The 27367-nt window shown below is 35.9% G+C and overlaps 1 protein-coding gene across 7 annotated transcripts; it reads right to left on the bottom strand.

Annotated features, from left to right (window-relative positions):
• Positions 1-27367, bottom strand: Gcfc2 (GC-rich sequence DNA-binding factor 2). Of its 7 annotated transcripts, XM_003468906.5 has the most exons (17): positions 27028-27353; positions 24906-25037; positions 22569-22793; positions 21480-21577; positions 20244-20359; positions 18197-18383; positions 16664-16787; positions 15670-15751; positions 15084-15196; positions 14161-14360; positions 12009-12159; positions 9761-9882; positions 8460-8536; positions 6956-7022; positions 5615-5761; positions 2913-3037; positions 1-1681 (listed from the first exon to the last, which is right to left on the bottom strand). In XM_003468906.5, the coding sequence occupies exons 1-17, from the start codon at positions 27275-27277 to the stop codon at positions 1564-1566; spliced, it is 2334 nt and encodes a 777-aa protein (XP_003468954.3). In that variant the 5' UTR covers positions 27278-27353; the 3' UTR covers positions 1-1563. The 7 variants fall into 7 exon arrangements, 3 of the variants coding, with proteins under 3 accessions (XP_003468954.3, XP_063085705.1, XP_063085706.1); XM_063229635.1 differs by lacking the exons at positions 15670-15751; positions 16664-16787 and having other exon boundaries at positions 18234-18383; XR_010040682.1 differs by lacking the exons at positions 1-1681; positions 2913-3037; positions 5615-5761; ... (2 more) ...; positions 9761-9882; positions 12009-12159 and having other exon boundaries at positions 14292-14360; positions 15634-15751; positions 27028-27366.

Below are 27367 nucleotides of genomic sequence, written 5' to 3' on the forward strand. Positions count from 1 at the left end.
TTTAATTTCCAAATATTACCTTTAATAGTAAAGAATTTACATATTTCATATATAATAAAGTATCTGTCATTTACATAAAATTTTATGTACACGCATTTCTTTGTAAACAAAATGTCTGAAAGGATAACACTAAAATGGAGAAAGCATTTCTCCCTGGGGAAGTTAGCTGTATGGGAATACCAAATGCTTTTTTTCCTTTCTATAAATGTTTTTCCATGCTTATTTAAAAACATTTTAATCTTTATTAGTACATGCGTCTTTGCAGGACATACTACATTAATCATGGACAGTTGTTTCGTGTACATTTCACGTCTTAATTCTTTTTGTCATCCCTCTTCCACCTCCATCTCTGCTTTTAAGCAATGGTTTGAATTTTACAGATGTTAAGTTTATTGCCATATAACTTATACAAATACTTAAAGGTTTAAATGAGTCCATCACACTAGTGAATCACACGGCTTCATTGCAGGAGAGGTGACATACCTGTTAAATTATGTAATTTTGAAAGTAGAAGTGATAACTGATATAAATCTTAATAATTTCTCAGTATCTTCTGAGCAACTATTTACAAAATATATTTTTAAAGCTGCCCAAGTGATTTAACAAACAAACTTAAGAAAATTACTAGCAAAATCTCATTTCTAAAACTTAATTTCTAGTTATCTTGCTTTATAATTCCTTAAGCTAACAAGTATTATTTTATCAGAAAATGAATCACATGTCCTGAGTATTTAAAATGCTTCATTTTTACCATACCAATGACAAAAAAGAAAAAAACTCAGAAACTTGCTAGTAAGTTATGACTTATACCAGAAACCATTTTATATGAAAACTAAAATTGGCAAATGAAACACTATTTGCTATGCAAGATGGGCAACAGATCAATATTTCCAAAATATAAAAGGCCTTTCTTTAAAACAGATGAGTATTTCAAAGAGCATTATAAATGGCTAAAACCAACATGTTTCATTTCTAACAGTCAAAATAAGATTTTTTACTTATCAAATTTGCAATGAATTAAAAAAATAATACCAGTACATATGTATTGCCGGCAGGGATATAGTGCGGCTCTCTTACACTTGTGTTGATTCAATAATCTGAAACAGACTTCTGGAGCACAATTTGAGTATCAGTTGTAGAATACCTTAAAATGCCTGCTATTTAATGGATTCTAGTTAAGACTTGTTACTTAAATAAGCAGAGGTAGTTCAAATAAGCACAGCTTTATGGTTCAGCAGTTAGATGACTTCGCATGCTCCCCAGTCAAAATAGTTACATAGGATTTCTCCAACGCCCCTTTACAACTGAAAAAGAAGAAACAATAAGAAACACTGAATTCTCACAGCTTCCATGCATTTAATTCTTTGAAACACAACAGGTTCGGAAGGGGAGCCTTCTGTGTCACCAGAAGGTAGAGTGTGCAGGGGAGGGAGGGAGGAAGGGAGCTCTGCTCTTCTGCAAAGCCTACCCTCCTCAGAGGGAACAGAGAAGCATCAGCTTTTCTTGAAGCGAAGCCACCGAGTGCAACTGGTAGAAGCTCATTTTAGTACTTAGAAAGTTTACTTAAACTTCTTTTATTAGTGATTTCAGATCATTGAGGTGATCGTCTTCTATGAGGGATTTTGCTTGATGCAAAGCTTTTATTTTCACCAGAATAAGAATTATTTCCTTGACTTCATTCCTACAAAAACAAAACAAAAAAGTATTCCTCTCCACTTAAAAATGCAGTATACCAGGGCTGGGGATACAGCTCAGGGGTCAGATGCCGCAAGGCCATGCTCATCAGTGTAAAACCAGTTTCATTCTAAGCTTTAAGCTTTACCTTACAATCACTATCTAACATTGCATAAAATAAAAAATGCTACCTTCTTTACACATAGTCACACATTGTATGACACTAATACAATTATGTATAATGATCCGTGATAATAAATGACTGCTATTTGATTTCTGAATTTACTACACTGTACTATTTCATCATCATTTAGACAGAATCCTCCTTATAAAGTTTACAGTGCTTAAAGCAGTCTGCTATTGAGGCAGTAGCAACTGCATACATTTCATGTTTCTTGCATCTCCTGATTGCATCATTTCCTTTGAGACTGATTTAATTTCATGTTGTTTTATTCATCATGACCCTAGGAGTGAAAGGCTGTACGTACTTTCTATGTACGTATGTATGTGACAAACACAGCCTGGGTATGTAGGCTATACCATCTAGATCTACGTAAGTATGTCCTACGATGCTTGCACAACAACACAGTTGCCTAATGATGCATTTCTCAGACTTAGCCCTGTCATTAAGCTACCCACGACCGACTGTAATTTTAAGACCCAAATACAGACTATCCGTCAATGTAATCTGGCAAACGTCAATGTGAGTATCTGTTGAAAAGTAGAAAAGCAGTAAGAAAGTCTGTCATTAGAAATCCTGATAATGCTATGTGCTGCTGGCTTGTGGGAGCCATGGTAGGATTATTTACACCAAGACCACCAGGAAATGCTACAAATCTGGGCTTTTCAATTTTTTGCAGAGGCGTTTTATCATAACACCGTGGTATTTAATTCCTTAAATACCTGCTGCTATGAATGAAAACATTCAGGACAGAGATTCAGGTACTGTTGGCTAAACAGCAGGCAGTAAACCCTTTAAAACTAGTAAAGAAAACTGACAACACATTTGAAAGTATATTAAGAAATTTTTAATTTACAGTTTTAATTTAAATTTGTGATAATGCAGTTTTTAAAAAAATCTTGGAGATTTATATTTAAAAATGTGAATATGCATGAGGTACAAATATAAAGTGACAAGGAATTCCAAAGTAACCATAAAAATATCTACTAATTCTATAGTATTACAAAGTCAACAGATTTTTAAAGGTCTAATGCAAGTAAAAATAAATATGCATTACCTGAATTCACTTCTAGATAAATTATGTGCAGACTGTAATAAAAACTGAATGAAATTTTCCATCTGAGGAATAGACATCTTCATAGCAGGATTTTCAAACCAATTTTCAGGTAGACATGCCGCTATCTGTTAATCAAAACACTGGTTATTTACAATAATGGCAGTTACCTAAGGACCTGTGCTAACATACTCTTACAGTGATTATGGAATTTGAATATTTTCATTTTATAGTTCTTTTTTTTTTTTTTGTCTTTTTCATTTTTATTGGTATCAGGGATCGAACTCACGACTGCCTGCTTGCAAGGCAGGCGCTTATGCCGCTGAGCTAAATCCCCAGCCCCTATAGCTTATGTTTTAATACAAATTTCTGAACAATTTCCCATTTTGCATCAAAGGTTATATATAACATTTGAAAAATTTATTACTAAATGTTTAAAAGACTGCTTTTCATAAACACTCATAATTACTCTATATATTATTTCCTAAACTGCTACATATGTACAAAAACTACTTTATAACCACCATAATTACCTTTCAGTCATTAGAATTCTAAAATAATGCACAATGAATATTATTTCACACAAAAAAATTGGGTGGCCTAGTATATGGTCTACATAAAGTTAAAAAATCAAGTGAGTAATTCAAAGATACACAGAATGAAATGAAAGGAAAATTAATTATGGTTTATCAAGTAAACACCTTGCTTTAAGTGTTCATGGCAGCAAAATGAGTACATACAATTGTTCTTTTTCAATTCAGAAAAATAATTCAGACATGTGGTTGCATTAGGCAAAGGTCTGATGTTTAGCATTATGCAAAATCTCTTTTCCGATGTTTTAAACCCAGTCTTTTAGTGGCTTGGAACCTAATATCCTTTACATTTGTTTCCTCTTTAGTTTGTATTACAAGTCTCAAAAAAATTCTCAGATGGCCATGGGGCTTTAGTATAAATCATCCCAGGACTTAAAGCCATACTTTCTTGGCCTGCTTTCTGGTCATATGGTAAATATATTTCCTCTTGTCCTCTTCACATAATATTCTTATAGTCAAAGGAGACTACACTAACCCTGAGAGACATACCATGAAAAATGATCTAAATTTTTAATATATAATGCTTAAATTATATAGTATAAAAACTACAGCCTAAAATCTGTGGTTGACTAGGAACTGATACACAAGTGCATATGTTGTTCTGTTTAGAAATTATATTGTAAAATAAGTATTTGCCTATATTTTTCAAAATTCTTGGCTTTCATCTTTATCAGTAAGTTTGGGGAGACATTTAGATAGTTTCCAACTAGTTTCTATTATGAATAATGCTACATTTCTTTTACCCTAAAAAATCTGTATGTATAAATCTGATTGTTCACTTAGGACCTGTCAAAAGTTAAGAACTTTAATAAAAGTTTTGCACCCATCATGCCAAAATGAACTCCAGCAGAGCTGCCTCTCCTCCCGCCCGTGCTGGAAACTTTTCCAGAACCACTGTGCTGCCTGTGAGCTCTTGGTGAGAGATGCCTGCTCCTGCCACGCCAGCACTGCTGCTGCTTGTGTGGACACTGGAAATTACAGGTGACACAACAAAGCAAGAACATGTTCCTCGACAGGACTTATAAAACAAGCATCTTCACTACGTAATGATCTGCTCTTCTCTGGTTATTAGTACTGTTACTCTTTCCCACATCTTTGTACATTACTTTAGTGTATCCTTTTGAATAATTTGGTGCATATTTCTGGGTCATCTTCAATAAGAATGTTTGAATTGTTTACTAAGTTAAACAGAGCTTTTTCAGTCAATGTGGATCTTAACTTTTGTTATCTGTTAAAAGCTCTTGTTATCTAATTTTTCAACTCTCTTTTTAACTTTTATTATTGTAGTAGATTTCAAAGATAAGAACCAAGAGAGCTGGCCTGGTGGTGCCAGTTTATAATCCCAGCACTTTGGGAAGCTGCAGCAGAAAGAGCAAGCGAAGTCCAAGTCCAAGCTAAGCCTGGGTAACTTAGTGAGGCTTAACCATAACTAAAAAACTGAACTGACTATAACTAACTAAATAACTAAACTGTAACAAAATAAAAACTAAAAATGGGGTGGGGATGTAGCTCACTGTGAAGGCCCTGGGTTCAACCTCCATATGAAAAAACAAGAATAGAATGATCCCAATGCACACACAGCTTACTTTAACAGTGATCAACGAATTTCAGCACCTTTTTCTTTATTGTTTAATGCACTGTTGTTTTATATTCCTACCAAATATGCTTTTACTCATCATTTCCCTACCCCAAGCTACTTATTTCTTTAGCATATATTGTAATTCTAATTTTACATTTTACTAATTCACATTTAGTTCTTTTCACCTAAAATTGATTGAAGGGTTGACTGTGGTAAGTGCTCTGATACTGGACCACACCCCAGCTCTCACTGAAATGTATACTGACGCACAGTGAGAGGTGAGGATCTAGCACTCTTTTCTATAGGTAGCAGCTGTCCTGGCATCATTTAGTAAGTAATTTTCCCTTTCTCTGTAGGTGGTGTTTCAGGCTAGTATAGTAAGTCTTACACACAGGCCTACTTCTGGGTTTCTGTTAAACTGACTCATCTATTCTTATGTGATCATCACAATTTTAGGTATTCTGCTGCAAGAGAAATTTTAATAGCTAAGTTTTAGAAATGACAATGGTAGAACTGGTTCCTATACATCTTACCTGGCTGCACTTTTTGACAACATCTGGCCCAGGAGTGGCACTAAGAAGAGCTATGATAAGGTAGCGATTTAGCAGCTTTCCCAGGCCTAGCTCTCTCAGTGTGTCATCCGGCAGGAGTCTGTTCCAAAGCAGAGTATTACGGAGGAGCTAAAATAAAACACCAAGTGAATAGGTACTTGTTTTCTAAAGAAAAATCGTAATAGTCTCTAACAAAGATAAAGACTTGATCCAACTTCCAATTTTCACAATAAGACCCATCACAACTATCAATTTTAGAAAACATCTCTAACAAAGTATCTGATTCTTTTCAACCTCTATGTATTTGTTTCTGCTATTTTTATTTTCTAGACTATAAACCCCAATGACCTCAAAAAAACTTTACTGCTGCTTTTCCACATCAATACTCTTGCCCCAAATCCACGGTCTTGGGTCAGAAAGAGCTGCGGTCAAAGGCAGCGTCATGCTTACCACCAGTGTGTGACCTTGGGAAGTCACTCAATGCTGACAGCATCATTTCTCTATGTAAAATAAGAATGTCAACCATATATTTGGAGATAGGCTGGCTGCAGTACCAAAAACTATAAAATAAATACTAGTTCCCTTTGATGCCTCTCAATCCAGGTCTTCCTGATAATTTTAAGGTGTGTTCCACCTTCCTTCCAATACTTTATTTACTATACCGAGTGCTGAATGTCACGAAGTCTCACTAATACATAGTGTTTTCTCACTTTATGTCATCGTTGAAACGTTCCCTGTCCTGACTCAACTGCATGAAAAACATTCATTTACTCCTTTAAAACCATTCTTGTTGAGGTGATCAATTGTCAAATCCAGTAAATACTCTCTTTCTTTTAACTCTTTGTGCCATGATAACCTTTTGTTTATTGCTAACCATCATGAGGCTGCTGTCTTCTGGCCATTCTAAGGTTTCTCTGAAGACTACGTTTTCCTTGCTCCCTCTCTCAAAGTGTTTCCAGAGTTCTGACCTCTGCCCTCTCCGCACACTTCAACCACCCTTCTCAGAACTTGTCATTCATGACACTGGCTCCAGGTACTGCCAGTATGCAGCAGACTACCAAATCCTCAGCTCAGATCTGTCCCCTGAAGTGTGGACTCCTAAATCGATGCCTTCTAGACCTCTGTATCTCAATCTGTCCAACATTTATTACGTCCAACCTTTTCTCATCTCCTTTTCTTTTTCCTACATCTCCTACCATGTTCCTGAAAAACTGTTAGAAGCTAGCAGTGAAAACACAGCCAAAGTCAGAAACTTGGTTATGACCGTATTTATTCACATGTAGATGATAAACTGTATCTGTATTTCTGCAGTCTTTTGCTTACCTTTAACGCTGACCAGAACTGTCTCTCTTGGAACTTTGAATGTGGTGATGTTTTATCTTCTACAGAGCTAATCATTTGAAACAAAGAGAAAGAAAAAAGTTATCTAAAGGCTTTTACTCTTTTAGGAAAAGTGAATTTAAAAAATAACATTTTTTTCTTTTTTTGGTTGTTGAGACAGATTTCACTATGCAGCTTAGGCTGACCTTGGACCTACAGTGATCCTCCTGCCTCAGCTTTCTCAGTCCTGGCATTAGAGGGGTGGTGTCACCAAATTTGGTTTAAAAACACCAACCTAAGTTCTAATGGGATATAAATGGAAGTTCTTTGATGTTATCAAAATTAGAAACGCATGCACATTCTGGCCCAACAATCCCAATTCTGAGGCTGCCTTTATTGATGCTTATGCATACGCAGAATGTTAGGCAGGTTAATTTATACCATCACTGTTGACAAGCATTTACTGCCAATGCAGCCATCCATTACAGGATGTGTCAGAGGCGGCACCACGATAGTGTGAAAAAATTTCAAAGATGCACTAAATCAAGAAAAGGTATAAAGCTGGTTATGACTGTTCATAATATACTTTGCTCTAGAAAGGAGGGGAAGGAAGATGAGTATTAACTTCTGTTTGCATGAAGAGCTGAAAAGATAACAATTACTGATGGTTATTATATCATATATATGTTGGAGTAAAGGCAAAATCTGAGTGATGGAGGTCAGGGCAGAAGTAAAACTTTTCATTTTAAATACATTAACAAAATACATTCAATATGGTACTTCTAAACTATTGAATGTTTTACGCATCTGAAACACTACAAAGTAAACTTTACATGGGAATTTTCACATGCAGTTATCTCCTCACAACTCGTAATAAATCGTAAAGTTCCAGGGTTCCTTTTTCCCCCCTCCATAAAGCACTTCCATCTTGTAAGTACTCCCTGGGTAGCTCTGGCTACCCATAAACCATTACCATAACTGAGGCCTTTATAGTACAGGTCTACCATGCCTCAAATACTGCATGTTCCATATGCAGTATGGCACAGCTGCAGTTCCTGGTCTTTCAGTTTTAGGCTTATGCTCTGCTTCCTCTGTGCTGGGCATTGTTCCATTTGGAGCAGTCTCTTCAGCTTTCTAGTGTCCTATAAAGCAGCTATTAATTTTATCCTCACTGAATGAGAGGATATTGAGACACAAAAGCACCCAAGGTCAAATATACAGAAATGATAGATCTAAGCACCAGAAATGCTGCTCTTTTCCACTATGACACCCCTCATGTTCCCAGGATACCTTAAAATAAATAAAGAATAAAAAAATAAAAAGCATGACATCCAATCACCATATATCAGGTGTGGTACATAGTAGGTGACTGAGAAGTATTTGTTAAAATCTCCATTTGCACTTAACAGATGGGTATGTTTTGAAAACACTGTAATTTCTTTTGCAGAATATTCTTAAATCTGTATAACTGATGCTACATTACAATCAAGAAATTAACAATTCTTACCTCTTTGGATACAGAGGAATGAAAATATCATCTTCTACTGCCTTCTTCATTCTTGAAACAATGGATTTAAGTAAATCCTATTATTTAAAAATTTGAAAAGCATTAGTGATAGTTACAGGTGGATACAGATTTACAAAAAAAAAGTTATTTTATCAGTACTGTTGATCAGTTCAGAGTACTGTAGCACTGAGCTGCATGTCCAGTTTGTTAATATTTTATTTTGATACAGGGCCTCAATAAGTTGATAAACAAAAGTTATCCACAGTAATTTGAACTTGTGAACCTTCTGTCTCAGCCTCCTGAGTAGCTGAGCTTACAGGTATGTACCAACATACCATGGCCAAAGAAATTTTAACAGTGCAAACCTGTATACATTCACAGCATCAGCTGTTAAAATAATTATTAACTGGGTACAAGAAATTTAGTCCCCCATATTGTTGTCATTTGGGTGCGACCTTGTTAACCTGCTTGTCTATGTTTCTTACTTTATTTTCAATTAGCTTCTGTCTCTTTCTTATTTCTAGCTATAGGTACTTGTGGTTTGTCTATGATCTTTGATACAGTAAATTCGCTTTTGCAAATTCATTTTGTTAGTATGTTAAAAACTAGGAATGACCAAAATATTCAATTATAAAGGATCACTGAATGGAAATACTGCTTAGTTATGGTTTATGAAAACTGTAGTAACATGCAAATATAAATGTAGTATGATATTATGCAGAAGTATGACATATCCTTATATGTCCACTAGGATCATGATGTTCAACAAAAAAATCATACAATGTTATCAATCCTTGACACTAGGATAAAAAGACAGTGGAATTCTAAAATATTTTTCATTGATAGTAATGTTTCTATGAGCCATGGTATCTATGCCTTAAAAATCCATATGTGAAAAATGAAAATGATATACTATAAACAAGAATGATAATTACTGTTTAAATCAATGATACTGAATATAATGCAAATTAAATTGTCATTACCCCATAAAAAAACTAGGCCTATGTCTAAGTGTGACCAAATTTACTTTTCACAAAAAAGTGTACTGCACTGATATTTATCTTTCCATACAATCATCCGTAACATTAAGACAAAAAAATTGATTTTGCTTAATGTTTTGAATGCTGTGCCAAGAAAAAAAAAAAAGGAAAATTTTCTAGCAAATACTTCTACAAAATACTTCTGAGCTTATATAAGTTATTATTGTATTTATTTATGGCTGTATTGTGGATTAATCCCTTTGTGCATGCTAGGCAAACATTCCACCTTTGAGCTATATTTCTGGTTCAACAAATTTTTACCTGTCTGCTTTTACTATCTTCATTTTTCCAACTGGAATGTTCTTCAAGGATCACTCTGCAGTGTGTTATTAAACTTGTTGTTTGTGTGGTTGACAAAGGATCCCAAATGAATTCTACAAAGTCTGAAACAAATATTCCAGGTGTACAATTTGTTTGACAGACTGTTTTATTTATTATGTATAAACAACTAAGGACTTAAACACAGACTACTTCCTGTCTTATTCAGGTTACAGTGCATGGCCAGTCATTACTACCGTACATCTGTATACCCTCTCAATTTCCTTGTCCTCCACAGGCTTAGCTGGACTTCTCTAGTCAAATCTACCTTGTAACTGGGTCAGTGCTTGAAACCATGTACAGCTTTAAAAAATCCCATTTAACTGATCACTGTAAAGTGGTTCGTTACTGCTGGCCAGCAGTCACACCCCTTTCTCTGGTCTACGCACTCTCCCCTCACCCAGATGAGTATTTCATCCCTTCTCCTTCATTCTTGCTCTCACTCTCAGTTGCCTGCTCTCTCTTTCTTACTTAATTTCCTAATTTGATGAATGAAACAAAAGAAAAACAGAAGCAAGCAAAAGAAAGGTTCCATCAGCTCCTGCCACAGAAACAACACTGACCTGCATCCTGGCACACAGGCTCTACCTGTCTCCTAGTCCTACAAGTCAAGCACGTGTGCTCTCAGGAAGACCAACCCTTGATCTGTACACAAGATCCAACCCCACGTGTCACTCTAAGAGCCTGCTCTTTACCTTCACCATTACCGTAATTTCTATCAGATCTTTCACATCTGCCTTCAAACAATTTTCTTTTCTATTAAATATAATCCCCCCGGTAACCTGAATATCCCCTCTACTACTACTCCATTCTTTTCCTTCCTTTTAAAACAAAATTCTGTCTAAACACCTATCTCCAATTTTTCTCTTCCTATTTTCTCTTAAATTCCTTTCAATTAGGCCTCATCTTCCACCATTCTTTCTAAACTGACTTTATTAAATGACAGGATACATACATATAGCAAACATCAATGCCTGCTTCTAATCCTAAATTATTACCAACAACTGCAACAGGTTATCATTCATTTTTCTTACATTTTCTGGCTTCCAGGTTACCAAACTCCTGGTTTTCTGCCTTTTCCTCTGTTCTCTCCTAGCTGCTTTTTACCTCTCTGACTTCTAAACGCTGAAATAGCCCAGGACTTAGGTCACTTCTTTCCTCTTTCTGATTTACATTCTCTTCCTTAGAATTCACAGTCTTGTTATGACAGTAATAATAAATTGCTATCACAAACCTGCTGTCTGCACTGCCTCTTTAAGACTCATATATTCACCAACTCATTGACATTTCCACTTGGATGACAGGCACCCCAAACTCAACATGGCCCTGAGCTCCTGATATACCTCCCTACTCTGATCTTACTCCTCTCAATCTTTTCCACTTCAGCAACTTTGTCCTTCCAGTTGTTCAGGGGCAAATCATTCAATCATTCTTGATTCCTCTCTTCCTGTGTTGCCCCATGACCAATCCATCAGCAAAGTCTGTTGGTGCTACTTTTGAAATATACACAGAATTCATTCACTACAGGAACCACTACAGGTAATAATTTCTTATAAAGCTACTTATTTGTGGGATTAATAGTAAGCATTTGGATTTTTCAGAAAAAATACTTAATAGGTTTCAAACTCAATCAAGTTGACCGAGAAACAATGAAACACAGATTGCTTCATCTTTTAAAATACAGTTCTGCGGGCTTTGCTGCCAAAATTCATTCTCCATGACATAGTAAAACAGGCCCTTATCAAATACAGTTTCAGGTGAAACCAGACTCTTCAGACTTCAGTCGAAGCTGAGGCATTAATACTAATAGTTGGTAGTGGCAAGTGAAAGGAGATGCAGCAATGTTTCAAGAAAAAAGGAGAAGAAAGAAAGAGAAGAAACAACAAGATGAGAAAGAGAAATGCATATAGTATATATTACTGTATCACTAATACACGACTTAGGTATCACAAAAACAGCAGTAATATCACAAATATGAAAGGCTCACAGTGTCAGAGATTTGGTAGCCAACCACACACTGCAATCATTTTTTTTAACCAGCTTGAATTTGACACCTGATGATCATTACTGCAAATAAATCTTGTGTTCTAAAACTTTGGAAAAAATAGTTTTGATTATAATAAAAATTAATGATCTTATACTCAGTTAGGACAAACAGTATTTTACTTTAAGCAAGATTACAACGGAGTACCTGTAAGTCGAGGAATAACTGTTTTGTTGATGACCGTAGACAAAATTTTTTTATCCGAACTACTGTCCTTCTTAGTATCTTCTACACTGCTGTCAATAAATTCTTCTATAGATGTGAACCAAGACATCTGTTTTAAACCTATTGAGTTCAGCTGACAAAAGAAATTATAAAAGTTATAAATAAATTCTTAAACAGAAGTATATTTTAAAAGTTATCAACTTTTTCAGTAACCTCCAGAACTTTTCTAAGAATCAAGGAAAACAATTCCTATTTTAACACTATGTATACAGCACCAGTGCACCAAGGCTCAGCAGGGTGACGTGACTAAGACACAGCACCCAGGCAGTGAAAAACCCGGCTGCATCTCATGCATCCATTGTGCAAGAAATACAGTGGTATCTTGGCTCATGAACTCAATCACCTCCACAGTTCTGGTCCAAAACTGGCGTGGTTGAGAACTGAATGAAATTTCCTGATAAAGTCAACTTGAATGTAACCAACTTGCTCAACTTGGTTTGTGACCGAAACACTAGAAAGAAGCAACTCTGTGAACCAAGGTACCATAATACTCACTGAACTGGTGCAGGCCCTTCAGAGCTTACCACATGGTAAGTCTCCTGCCTGGGGCAAAGTATTCATTCATTTGTTAGGAACTTGAAATGGTCATAAAGTTTGCTTATAAAATTTTATTAACTTCAAACAAAATGTACTTCTGCTGTTTTTGATTCTTAAAAGCATAAGTGTGAAACCTGTTGTGATTCAGCTTATTGATAGATAGCAGATAGCCATTTATTATTTATTGAATAGATGAATGGAATGATCTTTCCTACCAAATTCAGCTAGAATGGCTAACACTAGGCTGCTGCCCAATTAGCTTCCTAACACTGTTTTAGGAATAAACTTGGTTACTGTTTGGTGCAGACTGTGCAGTCCTGAATCTGTCTTAGTGGGAATAAGCAAGTATGACTAAGAAAGAGCAGAGTCTGTGTTCAGTGTACGCATGGCCTGAGGTTCAATCAAAGATAAAGACATGGTTCTATTATCCTTTCATTTAATCATCACCTTTAGCTCTATCCTCTCATCTTTTCAATCCTCATTTGTTTGCTTAGTAGGCACAGCCATATGGATATTTCTCCAGCATTTCATCACTTATGAAAACTTCTTTCCAAAATCCTTTCTCAGTTTCTGAAAAGTTTCCATACCTATTAATGGAATAACTGTTCTTCCAAGATTCCAAAATCCAAAACTTGGGGCTATGTTTGTATGGAGAGGGTCTACATTTTATTAATTCTTATATCATAATAGCTCTTGCAATTAATCTTTTCCTTCTCTTCTGATAGTGTGTCACACTGGGCTACCATTATAGCTTTCTACCACTTTCTTCCCTTCTCTCCAGGCAACCTGCTACTGGGGCTTCCTAAAACATGATTTCCAACACATCAGTCTTCCCATTACTTAGCAAAGTAAGTTCTTTTTTCTCAATTTAGGGTCTGAATTTCAGTGTAATCTCTTGCTGTTAAATTAATATTTTTCCCTTTATATTTCTGCAAAATTTTTGATTTCCTCTCTCCTTCCGTCGAAATCCTACATACCTTTCCATGCATCACTTAAATTACTCTTCTTCCATTCATCCTTCCTAATTAAGTTTTTCCACTATGTTATCACCTACTCCAGAATCCCAGGAACAGGCTTTTATATAACATTTACCCAAACATAATTGTATCTTCTACTTCTGGGGGGAATTTTCAAACAATGTTTAAAATAAAAAAAGACAAAGAAAGAAAGATAGAAAAAGCTATGCTGGCCATATAGTCCCAGGTATTAAAGCAGGTGAAGAGAGGGGATCATAAGTCCAACGTCAGACTGGGCAACTTGAGCACAGCATATGTGAGGCACTGGGTTCTATACCCAGTACCATAAAAAACAAAACTTGTTTGCTTACTGATGTTCAGTACTACTCAGCCTTAAAAATCAAGTGAGAGCTAAGAAAAAGCATCACCAAAGTAGTTAAGGTAGTCATTTTCAGACTGTTATGTCAAAGCTCTAGATTTCAGCACCAACCCAATGGGTAAGGTGTTTTATAACTAATCTCATAGTAAGGGAATTTAAGCAATTGATGTGACCAAGATAATCACACATTAAGCATAAATACCTTAAGTGGATTCCAATCAATCAACTGAAATCGTATTACAGGATTTAAAAGCTTTGGTATGCATAAACCAATGAAAGCTTCATAATAGGATTCAGGAAATTTTTCTCGCCATTCTTTAAATTTCAGTAAAATACTCTGGATGCTACAAAAATCATCATTCACATCTTCAAAAACTTTCTTATGATCCTGTAAAATGTCATCTGTAAACAAAACAAAATTTATATTATGCATTTTAACTTTGCTTCCTTGTAAATAAAGTTATGTAAGACTATGTAATCAATTCTCAAATCCCTTTCCCACTGACATATAAATTTATTTTTATTAAAAAACATTTATCATTTTGATAAAAGTGACATCAATACTAATAAATTCTACCATGTACTGAGACCCTCCTACATGCCAAGAGATGACAAACGCATCTCATTTCATCGACTTATCTCCTCTACAGGGTAGATACAAAACCTATTTATTTGTAGGTAGCAAACACTGGATTGAGATAAAGGCATTTGCCTATAAGTACAAAGCGTAAAGTCTCTTGTTGAATTCAAGTCTATTTAACATCAATGTTTAGAATCTTCATGCTCTGTCATAATGCTAAAAACAGCTTCACTAAGCTCAACTGTTTCAAACTACAACAGGTACTTTAGGAAGTATGCAGTAAAGAAAGGAAACTGAAATTGTCATGTGTACAGAAGAAAGTCCAAGGGGAAAAGCTATGTAGATGCAGCAATTTGCATATGCTCCTCTAATTTGTCATTTTTCTAAAGGCATGAAGTCACAAAGAGCTAAAGAAAAGTTCCATTTTTTTCCTAAATTTTCTCAACTATTTTATATAGCTCATATATTTAAAGACAGTCACAGCAAAGCATTTCCTATTATTTCAGTACTTCAAATCAAGACATATTAGAGACCTGGTACCTGACCTTGGTTTTTCTGGAAGTCAGTTATGTCTGCAGAAGGCAGTTCTTCATCACTAGACATCCCCTCCTGATGGTTACAATTCCCAGCAAATGTTCTTGCTTGTCTTCTTTGTGACCTATGTTTTTCAGTATATCAAAGTAAGTGAAAAGCAATAGCTCTTGTTGAAAAAAAAATGCTTTAAAGCAAAAGTAAGTAATTTTATTATTTAAATTGGCCAAAACCAGAGCCACTATGTTGACACATGTAGCTTGAGTTGGTGGTTCTCCCCGTTTTTTTTTTAATAGCACAATCTCAGTTACAATATTCCCAAGAGTTAACCAGTTTCTAGAGAAGGTTTAACAATTAGGAACAGCTTCTCACTAAGAGCAATTCCTTGCCTGATATATATCATTTTATATAGTCCATCTCACTGACTGAATAGAGTCAGTGTCTTTAAAGCTATTGAAAACTGCCCAACTAAACTGTGATTTAGTATCAGTCTCACAAACTACCATGTCAGGTTAAATTAATTCATACAGTTAATTATATTTAGGTAGTGAAAAGTATACTTGCTCAATGATGGCTTAAATCTTCACTTTATATAGGTACCTTCGAAACTCAACCTCTTCTAAAACCTTCTGAGTATTTTCATCTAAAGTCAAGCTTCCATTTGTTGATGTTTCAGCTTTGCCTATCAACAAATAATATAAACATAATATGCTTAAATTGCGTATTTTACTGTGTAATGAAATTTCAATGTTAGTTCCCTATCATAATTATTAATAGGCATCAAATTTGTTAGCTTAAAAAAATGTTCCTTCACTGAAAGCAGTTTAACACTTGCGAACAGCAACAAAATTCTATTACAAAAATTCTTTCCCTCACATTCTTCTTCTGGAAAATTTACCAGTATTTTCCACAGCCAAATGCTAGAAGTATTTATGTTACCATGTATGATTCTTTTGTTTTTTGGCACTGGAGCTCGAACTCATAACCTTCTGCCAGGCAAGTGCTGGTGCCACTGAGCTAAATCCCTGGCCCTGTATCTGATTCATTTTGTTGCTAATTTTAGCATTTGCCATTATTTATGACTGATCAAACATCATGTGAATGAAAGATGCTTTCTCTTTTATCAGGTACTTAATTTCACATCTCTTTCACATTCACGACAACCGAAATAAAAAAAAAAAACTTATGCGACAATTAAAGGAGAGTCTGAATTTTATACCATGAGATTGTACAGTGAATCCATACTGGAACTTACTAGAAGCAGTCTGTGGAAAGGCCATTAAAACTGTTAAAGTTGTATTTCTGGTAGAGGCAACAGATTTATGTAACCTCATCACAAAACCATCAAATGGCCATATAAACATTTGTCTCAAATAGCAATGACTAGAAGTTATAGTAGTGTTTATGTTTTAACTTCACATTTTAAAGTACTTTTGAAACTACCTCTAAATATTTTGGAATTTTGGGAAGGGTGGACGAAAGATTAGTAGGAAAATATACAAAAACGTTTATACAGGGATAAAAACATTTTTCTTCTCCAGATGGTACATTAGCTTAATGAATAATAAACCATATTGAACATAAAAACACTAACATGATAACTGCTGTAAATACGTTGATTCATGATTTAGTTCATCTTGCCTGCGTTTCATTAAGGTCATGGCTTGTTTTAAAAGAAGTGCATGCATGGATGATTCTATTTCTTGGATGTGGATAATCTGAAATACATATACAAGTAACATTTTGCAGGTCACCCATAACAAACTATAAAATGTATAAAAATTATTACTTAGGAGATATATAAGCATATATATATGCTTGGCTTTTGTATGAAGAAATGTTTGCAATACTGTCACATATTGGTTATAAGATACAGTGAGCACAGACCTATAGGCAGACACTTAATATTGATAGAAAAAGCAACTTCCTATACTGGAACAGCTATAAATGTTGCAGATAATGGAACCACACGGGATGGAGTTAGGAACATGGGTATGAGTGACAGAAAAGAGGAAAGATTCCTCTTTGAGACAGAAGAGCAGAAGGAAATGGGAGGCAGTGCCGCTCTTCCTCACAGGCCAAAGGGGCAGACAGCAGGGAGGCACTGGAGAAGCTGGGAGGGTATGATAAACCAGAGTGGAGGGGCTGGAGATTAAAAAAAGAAAAAAAAATATTAAGAATGCAAGAAAACTTATACAGCTAAGAAAGGTGTGATGCAAAATCATCACCAGCTGAAATCTAGACTCCTTTCAGCAACAGTTGCTTCTCCTGCAATGCTTTACACATGCTGCAAGGATTCATCAGTGTGCACCCAGTAGGATTTTAACACTGTACTTTTTGAAGGATGAATGAAGAAAAAATTACATAGTACAAAACACCTTAGAAAGTAATTACCCAAATGATATTAGAACTCAGCCTATGCAAAGCAAAACTAAAGGACAAGGGATGCAAATATTTTTCAACATTTTTAGTATGCATAAAACAAACCCATAAAGTATAAGTTGAAAGATTAATAAATCAGTTAATATAGAAATTTCAAAATACGTGAATGTCAAAAGTCAAAAAGCGAAAAGACGAACTAGAAAGTTTACATAAAATATGGTAAACTATTAAACTTTTAAGCTATAAAGAATTGTTCATCATCACTAAAAAAAACTAAAAACTGAAAATCAATACCCACTAAGAATCGAAATGCTGAGGGCAAAAAAAGAAGTCACAAGAAGAAAAAGTACATGCAGCCAATGAAAAAAGTGTTTGAGATTAGAATACAATGTACAAAACCAAAATTCATTTTTCTCCTTATCTAGTAAAGTAATAAAACTGGTAAAATCTTTCATGACAATTTGACAAAACGCTTAACAAGCCTGAAAATATTTACAATTATTCACTCTGACTTATTTCATTTTCTAGAAATTTTTCTTAAATTGAAATTTTAATACAAAAATTTTGTAGACAATATTTTATATAGCATTACTTATAACAACAAAATAATTGAAAAAAAAGCCCTGTATTAAAAATGTGCAGGAAAAATGCCATAGAAAAGTATTATATAGTGAGATTTAAATTTTATCTTTCTAATTGTATGGTAAGGGATAGTATTCTCAAAAAAGGGTATATTTATATGTACCTTTTCATTTAGACAGTCAATTAAATTTTCCACATACATTTTCATGCTTTTATAGAACTTATAACTTAGAGCTTGATTTGATGAACTCTCTAGATTCTGGATTGTACTCTTCGAGCTCTTGATATCTTCTACATACTTTTCATATTCTCTCTGGTGTGAGCGATGAGTATCCTGTAGTAGAGTTAATCTATTTTTTTTTTTTATTTTAAAGAAAAAAAGCACAGAAAAATTAGAAAGCAATAAAACAAACAAACAAAAAACAACAAAATCTCTATATAGAGTATCAGTAAAGGTAATCTAAATAAATAAAATGAAAAGGCTTTACTTTTCAAACTTTCCTTTTTAAAGTAGTCTTCTACTGCAAATGTTTTCAAAGAACCAAGGACATTGATGAGTATAGAAACTGGATTTATTAGAATGGATAAGCAAAGGAGATCACAATTAGAGGCACCTTAAAGGGGAAGCATAAAAAGGACACTGGAAGGGTTTCAGAGGCAGAAGCTCATCACAGGCTAATTTTACAAAAGTTAATGAATATGGTTTTAGGCTAATATTGGTGAAAATGTATAAAGTAGATTCTGAAGAAAAAAAAAAATCAGTGACCTTGTATTTCAAAGTCCTGTGCAGTGACTGCTAATCAGTGGTCTTAGAATACGGGTATCTGAGTGAGCTGGTGCTCATGTCATTTAACCATGTGGTAGCCTGGTATGATGTGAATTTGTTTTGTGACCCACCATGGTTTCTGTGTGCCACTAGAAGCTACTGTTCCAGGCAGTGCCTTTCACTTCCTCTGCCACTGTTTTGCTGCATTTCCCTAAAGCTGCCCTATTACAGACACAACAGAGTATTTTCTTTCAGCCCTTGTAAATAAGCTCTGCCTCAACTGATGTTATGTGAAGAAACAGTCAAAATAATTCAATGACTGTTTATCTTTCAAAATTCAGTCACCTGTCATACATGTGTACCAATGGAGGAATATGAAGCAGATTTCCTTCCCTCCCCCTTTCCTCCTTCCTCCTTTTTGTCCTTTTTTCCCTGCCCCTTTATTATTTATAAAATCAGGGGAGGAGCTGCTCCTTCGTCAAATGCCCAGAGTACAAAGATAATCTAATATCTGAAAAATGATACATCTGAAGATGCTGAAGTATTTATTTCACTACAAAATGCTACAAAATTCTTTTCTACATCAAACCTTCATTTAAGTGAACAACTACAACGAATACATTTTAGTTGCAATGTGACAAAAGAATGAAGTCACTTTAAAGCTAATTTATAGAAAAGATATTTAGGAGCAAAAATTGAGCCAATGTCTCTGAGACAGAGAAGTAACCACAGTATTCTTTAAAAAGCAGGAGAACCAAACCTGCTCCTTTGTATTGAACTGCTATAAGGACAAATTAAACTCTGAACAGCATATTCATCCTTTCATATATCTAATTACACATCTCAAATCTTGAGCACAAACTTAAATAGACATATTTAAAACACAATAATCTATGATACATTTTGTCCTACTTTTAGCAAAAGGGTAATACTATTTAAGAGATAAGTATTAATACTGGTGGAATAGAAGCTGTGCTTAGAAAGGCAGTGCATACCAAGGAACATAAAAATACGGCTGGTGCCACATAGAACTTTCTTTGTTTATTTTAAGGAAAAAAACTTTGACAGACTTAAAGGAACAAAATGTTTATCAACTATAGCAAATACAGAGGAAACTTAAAATCAAAATGTGCACCACAGAAATATTTATATAATTTATGACATACTCAGTACAGGGATAAGCACATTATTCTTTTTAAAAAGTTAAAGACTTTCCAACAATGTAGAAAAATGCTTTAACCATTATTAAACAAAAAAGTAGAATTTTGTAATTAGTGATTATAGGTTATAAAAACTGAAAAGATGAACAACAAAATCAGTTGAGTTAATATAACCGAGCAGGTGCTATTGTTTTCTTTATAAATCATTTAATAATTAAAAAGAATGCAGTTGTCTCTATTAAATGTTGAGTATGATATAAATTTCAACAATGAATATGACTTACCTAGTGTTTAGCTGCTTCTTTATAATTTCTAAATTTACTGGTGGAAATGAAATGGAAGTATCAAACTTCTTCACTGCCGGAGAATCACTCCTGTGAGAAAGGTCTATGTCTCTTCCCTAGATACGGTAAAAACAAAAAAAAACTTCATTTACCTTACAAAAAAGACTGGATATTTTGGGTTGCTTTCCAGCTCAAAATTCCATGCATCTGTTTTCATGGTAACTATTAAATGTTTTGAAAATCTTCAGTTTTAAATTTTAAAGCAGTAAATTCACACATAAGACCCAAATTCTAAAAGTCTGAGTTTTCACAGAAGTTCATTTCTCAAAGTGTTTGAAGTTAATGTTGTTTATGGTCAAATGTACTCTACAGTTCTGGAAGAAGCTACATGATCAAAGCCATTACTTGGGAGGTTTTCTAATACTTGCAGAGGAATGTATTCTAGTACATCTTGTGAGGTCATATAAGCCGCATTGGTATCCGCTGGCTAATGCTCATCACGACAGGGTGTGGAGATTCCAAGTGTTCTGAAGAACCTCTATTTCTGATAAGGACATATGGAGACATGGACCAGATATCTGGCAAACTCAGTAGCTTAATTATCCTTGTTCAATTTTCTAAGAACCACCATCCTTTCTCATCTCTAATTTCATCATGTCTCGTAGCTAGCTCCAATGTTTCCTGCAAATCCCCAAATACTCCTGATACGTTCAGTTTCCAGTCTTACACACCACAAACATATCTGAATAGCTCAGTAAAATAGCACTACTTCTGTGGAGGCTTTCCCAAACTTTCCCATTGGCTGTCCCTCCCGGTTCATCATGGATTGTCTGCAAGACACTAGGACATCCATAAAGTCAGATGTCCCTACAGGAAATAGTAGGGGTGAAGAGAAGGCCATGGGGGCAGAGATAAGGGTTTTGCTATCAGGCCAGGAATTTAGCTCCACGGCACAGTGCCTGCCTGGCAAGCATGAGGTCCTGAGTTTGATTATTGGTGCCAAAAAATAAAAAGGGTTTTCCCATCACAATTCAAGAAACAGCCAGAATAATCAGAAGCTGGGAAAGCAAAGTACAGATTTTCCCATAGGGCCTTGGAAGGAAGCACAGCCCTGCCAACTGTGACTTCAGCCATCTGCCCTTCATGATAGGAGAGAATGATCATCCGCTGTTCTAAGTCGCTAAACTGTCACAGCAGCTCCAGGAACCTAATATACCTGGCATTAGAAAATGTTACCTCTGTGATTTTAACTGCTTTCCTCATTTGTTGCTGTTCCCAAATATCTTGATTTTCATCTTCCTGGCTCTCTTCACTTGTTTCTTCACTTCTGCTTGCTATAAAAAGAAAAAAATTCACAAATAAATATTTAATATTTCTCCATTTCCACTGTAGTAGTCAGTATTTGTATGGGTTGTTTTATGAAAGGTTACACACACTTCGATGTGATTCACTCAGGATGGCAACAGTACTGTCCTCATTTTATAAATGAGTAACTCACATACTGGCAGGTGAGTAACTTGTCCACAGACTCTGCTATGGCTACAACAGAAACGCAGAGATCTCCTTGAGAGCCTGCACTCTTACTATTCAAAACATGTTAGCCCCTCTAAATGGAAAGGACTGACAAAGTATGGATTTTTCTCATTAAAAATCTCTAATTCCTGCCCAAAAATACAAACAAAAATCATTTTAGGTTATAAGACCTAAACTTTGATTCTGAAAAAAATATTACTTGAAGAAACAAAAGTCTTGGTAGGATGTGTTATAAATGAGGAACATGAAAATATCCTCTGAGACTTTAGTATTACTCACAAAAGAAACCTACACCTAAAATCTCTGAAGAACCTTACAAAATAAGGTACTTTAAGATAAATAAATCTTAAAGACTATCTTTACAAACATGATATTAAGTTTCCAATGATTCAAAAAGAAGACTACGCATAATTTTTTTTTTTTAATCTGTCAAAAAAATCACATGCGAGGCAGGCCTCTGTCAACATTCCACACCCTCTAATAACAATATTTCCCTACATCTGTTAGAGGCCACTAAGTCAGGACCAAATTGATCATAAATAAAAACCAACATCAACACTCTTTTTTTTTTTTTTGTCTTTTTCGTTTTTTTTTTTTATCGGTACCAGGGATCGAACTCACGACTGCCTGCTTGCAAGGCAGGCGCTTATGCCGCTGAGCTAAATCCCCAGCCCAACATCAACACTCTTTACAATGTGAGATGACATACTACACTGCAATGGAAATTTCATTGTAATATATTCCAATGAAAAATGTCTTCACTATACATTGCTAAATAAATGAAATACACACCTGTTTCTGCAGCCATTCTTTGTCTCAGTGTTTGGGGCTTTGGTGTGAAGAGTATTCTCTTCTCATGGTTATCGGGCTCACTCTCAGGATCCTCCTCACTGCTTCTCGTCATGGCAGAGACGGTGGCGGGATGGTTTACATCCAAAGGAATATAGTCACCTTGGGCCCTGGCCAGTTCACGTTTTCTGCGGGCTGTCTGAATAAAAGCTGCATCAGGGATTTTAACTGAAAGAAACAAAGAAGAGGACAATGAAACCTGAACACCAACAGAAATGCCTGAAACACGTATCTATTACATTTAACAAAGAAAAAAGGTATAATGTTTCTCAATTTTTTGCTATTTTGATGTATGCCATATAAATTAATCACACAAAAATCTACCTCAGTGAAGAAAGAAAGTAAATTTAATAACATGAAATGCAATTTACAGAGCTGATCCCAATCTAGACGTATCAGGAAATATACTGAAAGCATGCTGTCTCATCATGGCTGTCTCACTCATCAGGTGTACTGATGTCTTATTGAGGGCTACCTGTTTGTCACTTCTGGGGCCCTCGAGTGCTACAACATCCAACACCACTTCAATCACTGTGATTATGAAAAATCGTCCTATGCATTTCCAAACACTGCCCTCTCGTGAGGTGGGCGGAGCTGCAAAACACCTGGCAGCCACTGTTTCATAGTGTTTAACTCACCATCTTCCAGAGCCACAGTTTTACGGCAGCTACTAGAAATACTTGACTATTTAAACGTAACTAATTAAAAACTGAATCCCTCAATTTCATAGGGACATTTCAAGAGCTCCATACCCATATGTGGCTGCTGGTACTGTACTGAACAGGGTGAAGACACAGAATTTTTCCAGAACAGAAGATTCTATTGGGCAGGGTTATATTTAGAATCTAAACAAGACTTCAAATGTTTATGAGGCTCAAAATTCTTTTTTTTTTTTTTTTTTTTTTTTTTTGTCTTTTTCCTTTTCATTGGTACTGGGGATCGAACTCACGACTACCTGCTTGTAAGGCAGGCGCTTATGCCGCTGAGCTAAATCCCCAGCCCAGAGGCTCAAAATTCTTAATAATGAGTTCATCACTCAGTAGTTCTGTACCTTGTGAAAGTAGATAAGAAAAAAGAAAAAGATTACAAGGCAACAAAGCTATTGTTTATTACTTAATGAGTTAATAAAGAAGCACTTATTAGTGTATTATCAATCTTTTATAATATATTTTAGTAATATTTCAAAACAATGTGCCACTCATAAAGCTATGTATTTTACTAGTTTTTTTAAAAAGGTCTTAGAACTTCACTAGATTGCAAAAAGAGTCTGTACATAAAACAAGTTATATACACTTGAGTAAAGACCCAGATGAATATTTTTTTGTTTGTGGAATATAAAGTCTGTTGAGACTTAACTCTTGCCCCTGTAGTGCAAAGTAGTCTAAAATAATAAAAAAGTAATTGAAAGAATGTGACTGCATTTATTAAAACTTTACAAAAATAAGTGGTGGGTCACATTTGCCCCACAAATAGTAACTGGCTGACCTCTGGAAATAGGTTGGTCTTTTACAAAAGGAAAGTGATCACATCGTCCTGAGGGGTAGTTTTCTGTACATATTAAGTTATCCTCCTTAGAGTTTTTGATAGGCCATACCATGTACCTGAAATATCTTCTTTACAAATTCTTATCATCCTTCAGGTGCCGTGGTAGGGTGGTTAAGGTAGAGTGTCAATCTGATGGGTTTGGGGATCCACTGGGAAACTGGTGAAGCACACTGGTGGGTGTCAGAGTGGGTCACGGAGGTGTGGCCTTGAGGGCTAGGTCTGGTTCCTTACCCTTTCATCTCCGGCAGGCACTGCTTCCCTGCTCTACTTCCTGGCTATCATGAACTAAGCAGCTTTGTTCCAACACAGCCTTCTATCATATTTCTACTTCTGAACCAGTCAACCGTGGACAGAATCCTCTTAAAGCGTAAGCAAATTAAACTTCTCCTCCTTCAAATTAAGGGTGCTGGGTATTGTGTCCACAACTGGAAAGTGACTAACACACAAAGTGAATCTCCCAGCACAGCACAGCAGTTAAGAACAAAGTCTGACAAAGACTTGTTTGATTCAAATTATGTCTCAGCCTCTTATAAGCTGCCCTTGGAAATGTTATCTAATGAAAATTCCGTCACTCTGATAATCACGAGCAAGAATCTATTTGATCCATAGTCCATCATTAGTACAGAAAATACAGATATTACAGGCACCTGGGTTCAGTCCTGGGCATGCTCTTATGAGTGCACAAGCTACGTGTGTACACTCGCACACAGAAGTTCTTAAAACAAAATGACCAACCTGCTGATGAAAATTCAGAGCTCTCAGAGGATGAGCTAGAGCTGTCTGAGGATGAGGTCTGATCATCTTTACTCTCTGAGGAGTGCTGTATTCCATCCTCTTCATCAGTTGAAAGATCAACTCTCCTGGATTCTAATTTTTTGGAATATAACAAGAAAGAGTCAAAATAGTGGAACCAATAAATGAAATTCTGAAAAACAGATGGCATATAATTGTGGTATTTCAACTTCCTCCACATATTTAAACTTTCTCCAACTTCCAATCTATCTAGAATAACTGGATAGTCTATTAAATGTACAAAGACTCTTCACATTACCTATTTAATAAGACATTTCTAAAACGATGCAATGAGAAAAGGGAAAATCGAAGAAAAACTGATGTGACAGAATTATCAAATCTTGCTAGTTAGCAAGTATCTTTTGAATGCCGTGATTGGTAAGATGGAAGCGTGCATACAGCATTTCTCCTGCATACTGAAATGCACTGGTTGCCTTGCAGGTGTGTGACTCAAGTGGAAGCTGAACTAGCCACTCGTTCAAGGAGAAACATCTCATTTAAAAGAATGACTGAAAGACAAAACTTGGTTATTCAGATGTGGATAACTGACAATTACTCTCAAAAATATGTCAAGTTGAACTTATTACTGCAAAAATTAAAGTTTAAATGAAAACTGCAATTCTGGAAAAGTTATCTGATGGGAAACTGACAGCTTTCCAATACTCTGAGAAGATCAGTAGTAACATTAACAGTAATATTCTGATGGTGTACAAGAAAGTACACCAAGATGTGTGAACTTAGTAAACAAATATTTCCCAAACATCCCAAGCACTTGTTCCCAAACAACAAGTGCTTGATATTACCAATTTTCAATGAGTAAAAGATCCAACAGTTAAGACAGTTACATGGCTAGTTTCTCTTAGTTCAAAGGTTTGTGCTAATATTGTTTAGACAACATAGCACGTCTATATACTATATTCTAAATAACTATAACAATATACAATATATTATTGCAACTGTCCTAACCTGTTTTGAAACTGTTTCTCTTTAAAATAGAAAAATAAAGTACAACACAGACCTATGTGACTTTAATGTGACTACCAAAACTTACTGATATGGGTAAAGGTTTCACCGTGCAACTCTCCTTTCAGAAACTATTACTCTTTGCACTTTGTTGTAATATTAAAGCAGAACCCTTGGTAGCCTAAAAGTATCCTCTATTCATGTATTTGTGAGCAGTTGTATTTTCTGTAAATACTTCAAAACACAGTACAAGGAGTAAATGCAGAAGCAGCTATGAGAATTTAAATATCTTCTCTTTAGCCAGATGTTAAAGATTATAATATTTAAAAACTGCTCTAAAAGTCAAAAGTCAACTTCTGTCCTTTATCACTACTAAAATTTAATCAGATAACTCACATTTTATGGCATCAGCATTAAAGTCATTATAACTTGGTCCTAACAATGACCAAGAAATCAGGTTATGAACCTATATGACATTATGTTAAGCAAAAGAAGCCATGGTTAATTAACTTCAGGAAGTAACAATTTGTCACACATGATACTGGAAACACTGAGATTTTAAATATTCTCATCACACACACACAGTCTGTGAGATGTTAATTAGTTTGATTTAGTTATGCACAGAGTCCACAATCTTATCAATCTCTGTTAGGATACTGAAGTGTTATGTGTATCACGTTTTGATCTCAGATTTTGTAAATAACTGATGAAAGAAAAAAGCAAATGTTCCCAAATCTGTCATCTGTGTACAATTTTTTGTGTACTATTTTTAAATGTATTTTACGAAAAAATGTACAAATTTTCTAAAAGATACAACTTTTCCCAGTATATGATATTAGGTGTTCTTTTACTTCTTTGTGAACACTTAGATTCTTCATAAACATCACTTTAACTATAAACCGGTGGGGGTCAGGGGAAGGTGCAAAAGCAGCCAGCAGCTGGAGGATTCCGTCCCAGCCCCAGGAGCCTCACAGGAGGATGCAGGCAGCGGGCGAGCGCTCGCAGGCCACGGGTTCATGACCTCCGAGGCCAGCGCGGCCAGGGATCCGCAGGTTGTGGATCATCCAGAGAATACCTGACGCCCCATCCCTCCCCACGTCACCTGGGACGCCTGGGCCGCCGTCCGCGCGCCGCGAGCTCGCCCAGACCCGACTCCGGCCCCGAGGGCCCCGGGCCCGACGCTGTCGCCCCATCAGCTCCGCGCGGACTCCGAGGGGCGGACCTCCTGCCGGAGAGCCCGGGGCCGCCTGCTCCTTCTGCTCCCCGGGCTCAGCAGCCGGATCCTCGGGCCCGTCGCTGTCGCTGGAGTCCACTTGGCGCCGCCGGAACGTCCTCTGAGGCCTGTGAGCCATGGTTTGGGCCGGGCCGCGGCGCGCATGCTCGAGACGTACCCAGCCAGTCCGAGCCCCGGACGCGGCCCCGGGCGCGCTCCCGCTTCGCTC

The sequence above is a fragment of the Cavia porcellus genome, unplaced genomic scaffold, assembly GCF_034190915.1.
Source record: "Cavia porcellus strain 051 isolate PalLab524CR breed Dunkin Hartley unplaced genomic scaffold, mCavPor4.1 scaffold_18, whole genome shotgun sequence".
NCBI classification, from domain to species: Eukaryota; Metazoa; Chordata; class Mammalia; order Rodentia; family Caviidae; genus Cavia; species Cavia porcellus.

Coding starts and splice junctions, on each gene's coding strand:
- Gcfc2 (XM_003468906.5), bottom strand. CDS start 27,277: ATGGCTCACAGGCCTCAGAGGACGTTCCGGCGGCGCCAAGTGGACTCC. Junction 12,160..14,160: donor TTGATTGGAATCCACTTAAG/GTATTTATGCTT, acceptor TTCTTTTGTCAG/CTGAACTCAATAGGTTTAAA. Junction 9,883..12,008: donor AGTTATTCCTCGACTTACAG/GTACTCCGTTGT, acceptor TATTTGTTTCAG/ACTTTGTAGAATTCATTTGG.